The 6,000-nt window shown below is 44.5% G+C and overlaps 1 protein-coding gene across 1 annotated transcript in view; it reads left to right on the top strand.

Moving 5' to 3' along the window:
- Window positions 1–3,834: 3,834 nt before the first annotated feature.
- The window catches only part of LOC126278810 (uncharacterized), a 277,270-nt gene continuing 275,104 nt past the window's right edge, over window positions 3,835–6,000 (top strand). Inside the window, exons 1-2 of the mRNA XM_049979084.1 lie at window positions 3,835–3,850; window positions 3,923–4,128. Of these exons, the coding sequence (XP_049835041.1) occupies window positions 3,835–3,850; window positions 3,923–4,128 (222 nt within the window). The remainder of the gene's footprint in view (window positions 3,851–3,922; window positions 4,129–6,000) is intronic.

Below are 6,000 nucleotides of genomic sequence, written 5' to 3'. Positions count from 1 at the left end.
TAGAAGGTGTACGTGACAATGTCAGTCTGCTTTATATATTCATATATACGATGTACAACCTATCACATGATACCTAATAGTGTTTGTAGATCACGGAAAAGTATGTGGATGAGTTCTTGTAAGGTGCGAAATTATAACCACTTTACAATAGGCAACAGCAAATCAGCATCTAGAGTCCATGGGATAGCAATTCCCTGCAGTGATGACTTGAGGCCTTATGTAGACAAGTGTAATGTGCTGCGAGTACATAGAAAGAATGATCCTTTATCATTTATCTACAATATAACAGGTCAGCAACTGGAAACAGTTAATTCCTTAAATTATTTGGGAGCAGACATTAGGAGTGATATAAAATGGAATGACCATATATAATTAGTCGTCGGTAAAGCAGATGCGAGACTGAGATTTGTTGGAGGAATCCTAAGGAAATGCAGTCCGAACCAAAGGAAGTAGGTAAGAGTACACTTGTTCGTCCACTGCTTGAATGTTGTTCATCGGTGTGGGCTCCGTACCAGATAGGGTTGATAAAAGAGATAGAGAAGATCCAACGGAGAGCAGCGCGCTTCGTTACAGGATCATTTAGTAATCGCGAAAGCGTTACGGAGATGATAGATAAACTCCAGTGGATGACTCTGCAGGAGAGACGCTCAGTAGCTCGGTAGGGGCTTTTGTTGAAGTTTGCTCCTCCTACGTATATCTCGCGAAGGCACTATGAGGATAAAATCAATGAGATTAGATCCCACAAAGAGGCATACCGGCAATCCGTCTTTCCACCAACAATACAAGACTGGAATAGAAGGGAGAACCGATAGAGGTACTCTTGGTACCCTCCGCCACACACCGTCAGGTGGATTGCGGAGTATGGATGTAGATGTAGATGGAGAAATACGACTCAGTTGTCCATTGCACAAGCAGTTAGGACTTTTTGCCCCTTGGAGGCCGGGTTTCTGTCTTGTTCTTTCGATGAAATGAAATGAAATGATCGTATGGCATTGCTGGCAGGGAGGCCCCAGGCGGGGTACTTCGGCCGCCGTATTGCAAGTCCTTTTTTAGTTGACACCACTTCAGCGACTTGCTCGTCATGATATTGAAATGATGATAAAGAACACACAACACCCAGTCATGTCTAGGCAGAGAAAAACCCAGACCCCGCCGGGAATCGAACCCGCGACCCCATGCGCGGGAAGCATTGTGTTGTGGCGACGGAATACCGTGATGCCAACGAATTTCGGGACACCTTGACCGATTTACCATTCCAAAGACATGTAACTGACGACACTGCAACCTGCAAACCACACCAAATGTTATGTCAACATGTGGCAGGATTCCGGTAACGATCGGTCGACGAAGCATTGGGTCAATTGGCAGTGCATGCAAAAACCCTCGGTTCGAGATGACTTGGTGTTGTGTGATGTCCTTAGGTTAGTTAGATTTAAGTAGTTCTAAGTTCTAGGGGACTGGTGACCATCTCTGTTAAGTTCCATAGTGCTCAGAGCCATTTGAACCTCGGTTCGAGAACGCTGCCGCGCGGGGTAGCTGCACTGTCTCGGGCGCCTTGCCACAGTTCGCTTGGCTCCACCCTGTGGAAGGTTCCAGTCCTCCGTCGGGCATGGGTGTGTGCGTTATCCTTAGCGTAAGTTAGCACATTACATCCACCACATTTCAATACCCTCTGTGACACTGTAGCGAGAAGGAAGAGACTCTGCCTTACTTTTCTGGTTTCTTGCTGCTTCGGTAGTCCGTCCCTTGTCGCACAGTAGTAGCGCTCAGGCGCCAGGTTCAATGTAGGTGATCCTGCTGAAGTGGAGTGTTTCGGGATGCCAGTTGTTAAATGTCAACGATTTGTACTATACTCGTTTAAATAAAGAAAATACTTTGACACACACATAACCGAATTTGCAACATGGCGGCTCTGTGCTACGCCCTTTTTCAACCCTTTATAACACGTTAACACCTTTCTGACTTTCCATAATCGTGATACACACTGCCCACGACACGTGGCGTTCACTGATAACTAATACCTACACTATATACCTTGTTTAACAGCTGAACTATTTACTCGCGACCGTTCTTTTAGCACCGCCACAGTTACTCGACCGTGCGTTTTGAGTGGCGTCTCGCTACTAACTCGCCCTCTCTTCCCGACGGACCTTTCTCCCTCAGGCAATAAGTACACTTCGCTCGTTTCCTACATATATACAAACTTTCAGCCAATGGGCGTTCAGATCGCTGTTGCTAGGCGGATCCAACGTCTTGTTTGCGGACATTGTGATGGAAGTTCGACTCGGAATACTGTCTCAAATTGTAAGATCCTACTCCCGAATAATCAAATCTTGTCCCTACTAAGGCTGGACAACATTGCCCTCCTATGATTTCATCACTAATCCTCCTTGCTGACGCTTAATTGTTAAATGTTCACGTACCCTTGCTGCTACTGAGTATTCACAAACGCATAAATGTGCGTAATACTTGGCTTAAACACGTGAAGGGAATGCACGTATGCATTACAACGTTTCGCTATCATATGATAATTACAGCCCACACTGGATCTCCGTAATTACCTGCACATTAATTATAATCGCACTATAGTTTCTGTGGTTCCTTCCACTGTTACTTGACACTAAAGCAATTATGTTGATGTGACATCAAAAATCAAAAGGGGAGTATTGATGCGTATAGCGGTGAGATGATAGTTGAAATTATCCTACCAGAACCATGTTCATTTTATTGCTGATGGCAGATGGCTGTTTATGTGAAAGATAGGGAAGACACATTAAGACAGAGCATAGAGCACTGCTTATTTCTGGTTTTAGTGCTCTTCAAAGTGGCACCTAAGTATTTATTTGTACTAGTAGATTCTCTATGCAAGCAGTGAAGGAAATAAAAGAAAAATTCGGAGTAGGTATTAAAATCCATGGAGAAGAAATAAAAACTTTGAGGTTCGCCGATGACATCGTAATTTTGTCAGAGACAGCAAAGGACATGGAACAGCAGTTGAACGGAATGGATAGTGTCTTGAAAGGAGGATATAAGATGAACATCAACACAAGCAAAACGAGGATAATGGAATGTAGTCGAATTAAGTCGGGTGATGCTGAGGGTATTAGATTACGAAATGAGACACTTAAAATGGTTAAGGAGTTTTGCTGTTTGGGGAGCAAAATAACTGGTGATGGTTGAAGTAGAGAGGATATAAAATGTAGGCTGGCATTGGAAAGGAAAACGTTTCTGAAGAAGATAAATTTGTTAACATCGAGTATAGATTTAAGTGTCAGGAAGTTGTTTCTGAAAGTATTTGTATGGAGTGTAGCCATGTACGGAAGTGAAACATGGACGATAAATAGTTTAGACAAGAAGAGAATAGAAGCTTTCGAAATGTGGTGCTACAGAAGAATGCTGAAGATTAGATGGGTACATCACATAACTAATGTGGAGGTATTGAAGAGGATTGGGGAGAAGAGAAGTCTGTGGCACAACTTGACAAGAAGAAGGGACAGGTTGGTAGCACATGTTCTGAGGCATCAAGGGATCACCAATTTAGTATTGGAGGGCAGCGTGTAGGGTAAAAATCGAGTAGGGAGACCAAGAGATGAATACACCAAGCAGATTCAGAAGGATGTAGGTTGCAGTAGGTACTGGGAGATGAAGAAGCTTGCACGGGATAGAGTAGCATGGAGAGCTGCATCAAACCAGTCTCAGGACTGAAGACCACACACACACACACACACACACACACACACACACACACACACAACACACACACACAGATTCTCTATACACTCTGTGTCCTGAAGTACTGTCAGACGTTCTGTAGACCACCTCTCTACCTCAATGATGAAGCTGAACTTTGGTGACTGTTATTTAAGAAATCGTAGAGTGTGTGAAACTCTTCTTTAGGTCGCGCTGCTTTTGTGTGTTGCAGGCGCCTGGGGCCTGAAGCTGCTGGAGGCACGCATCCCGTCGTACGTGGTCCGCAACCAGAGCGTGACGCACCAGTGCCTGTTCGACCTGGAGGGCGAGGCGCTCTACTCGGTCAAGTGGTACAAGGACGGGCGCGAGTTCTACCGATACGTGCCCCGGGACGCGCCGCCGGCCCAGCTATTCCCGCTCGCGGGGGTCACCGTAGACGTGAGTACCACACCCTTATCTCCGACTGACAGATCTAGAGAAAGTTGTTCCATTGAGCAGCCGCAAGAATTCCCCTTCTTCTTCTAATATTTCAGCAGTATAACGTTCAGCCATCGTCAGAGCGAGCCGCGAGATTGCCGCTCCCCCCCCCCCCCTTCCCCCGGTGACCGCTTCGTCCCTTTATACTCGTGTACCGCGAAATTGCGCATGCGGCCACAGATGCAAATGCGCCACAGACGTTGGTCGCTGGCAGACTTCGACCATAGATACTAGTAGACTGGCCTTGCTGTGCAGAAGCTATAGGGCTGGTGTGGCTCCAACATAAACCACGTGACTGTTGGCAAAACGTGGCGGGATTTCAAATCAGCGGTCTGCCATCCTATGTTTGTATCGTATTTTACCCACATTTCTCAATTGACTGCCAAACGCTTCCAACAAAAATAACTTTTTTATTTGCGAAAAATTATGTTATAACTACATTTGACCTGGATTTGTTCACAGTACCATTTATAAAATCTAACAAATACATCAAACGCCCCTCAGGTGGGCAGCGGGACGAAATTACTGTAAACTATCACTTAAAGTAAAATGTCGTTAAAATTCTCTTAAACAGTAAGAGTGGGCTCGTGTCAAAACTTTAAACATTGTATTGGCCGCGTTTTGAGCTCTGGTCACATATAAAAGAAAATGGGGTATGGGAATTACGTCAAGTAAAGGTGCCAAAATTGTCGACTTTCGGAGCAGGTCCATTTTAGAGTATCAATTTTAGGTGCACTTCAAAGGTTCAGTTCCTACTATTTTTACAAAAGTTTAAACTATCAGTTTAAAAAATGATATTTTAGATAAAAGGTGAGATTTTGAAGTATCAGAAAATAATTTTGTAGCCTACATTTATTTAATAGTATTAGAAAGTAGAAAAAAATTCTCTTCATGTGTCCACTATAGGTGCTCTTACATTATTATAATTTCACTTGTATATCCAAAAAGGCGCGTATGTGCAGATGGCTTAAAGTTTTTCCCTTTTAGGGCCTGTATCCGAACCTGCCTTCGATTTTCATCCTTAGGGAACCTATGAGGAGGAACGAGAAACAGTTATACTTACTTCTGTAACCGAATTATCACAGATACTTTCCGAAATGTAATATGAGTCTGACTTAACAGGCATCACTTTCAACATTTTAATTTACGTGATACTCTATTTCAAGTGTAAAAAAACATATAAAAGTCATGTCAGCAGATTTCAATAAACGCATCTGCACTATCATAGACGCACTTACACGTGAAGTGTAATGCCATGTCACCCGACGAACGCTGATTACAGCCATAAGCGCAACACGAAACAACCATGTTTTGCCAACATTCACCTGACTTTAGCCCAGAGATGTTGGAGCCACGAAAATGACGTCAGGACCAGTCTATTATATTTATGGTCGAAGGGCAGAGACGTGCACAATGCTCGAGCAACATCTATGACTCCGCAGTCGATCTGTGTTGGCATGTCGATGTATCATTGTGAGCTGCACTGATGATATACCGGCATGCCAATACAGATCGACTGCACGTCTCTGCCGCCGACCAACGTCTCTGGCGCATTTGCATCTGTGGCCGTATGCGCAGTTGCGCGGTACACGAGTATAAAGGGACGAAGCGAGCACTGGAGCGGGAATCTTGCGGCTCACTCTGAAGATGGCTGAACGGTACATCGCCGAAATATTAGAAGAAGGAGAATTCTTGCAGCTGCGCACCCGAAACTTAATGGGACAGTCTTTGCGCCGCCAAAACCTAGAGAAAGTTATCTGCTGTCTCAAGGATGTGAGAGACGATCAGGAGAAAATTTGCCGTACAGACACCCAGAGGAAGTTCAAAAACGAC

This window comes from Schistocerca gregaria, chromosome 6 (assembly GCF_023897955.1).
Source record: "Schistocerca gregaria isolate iqSchGreg1 chromosome 6, iqSchGreg1.2, whole genome shotgun sequence".
Lineage (NCBI taxonomy): Eukaryota > Metazoa > Arthropoda > Insecta > Orthoptera > Acrididae > Schistocerca > Schistocerca gregaria.
This window is presented reverse-complemented; position numbering and strand designations above follow the sequence as displayed.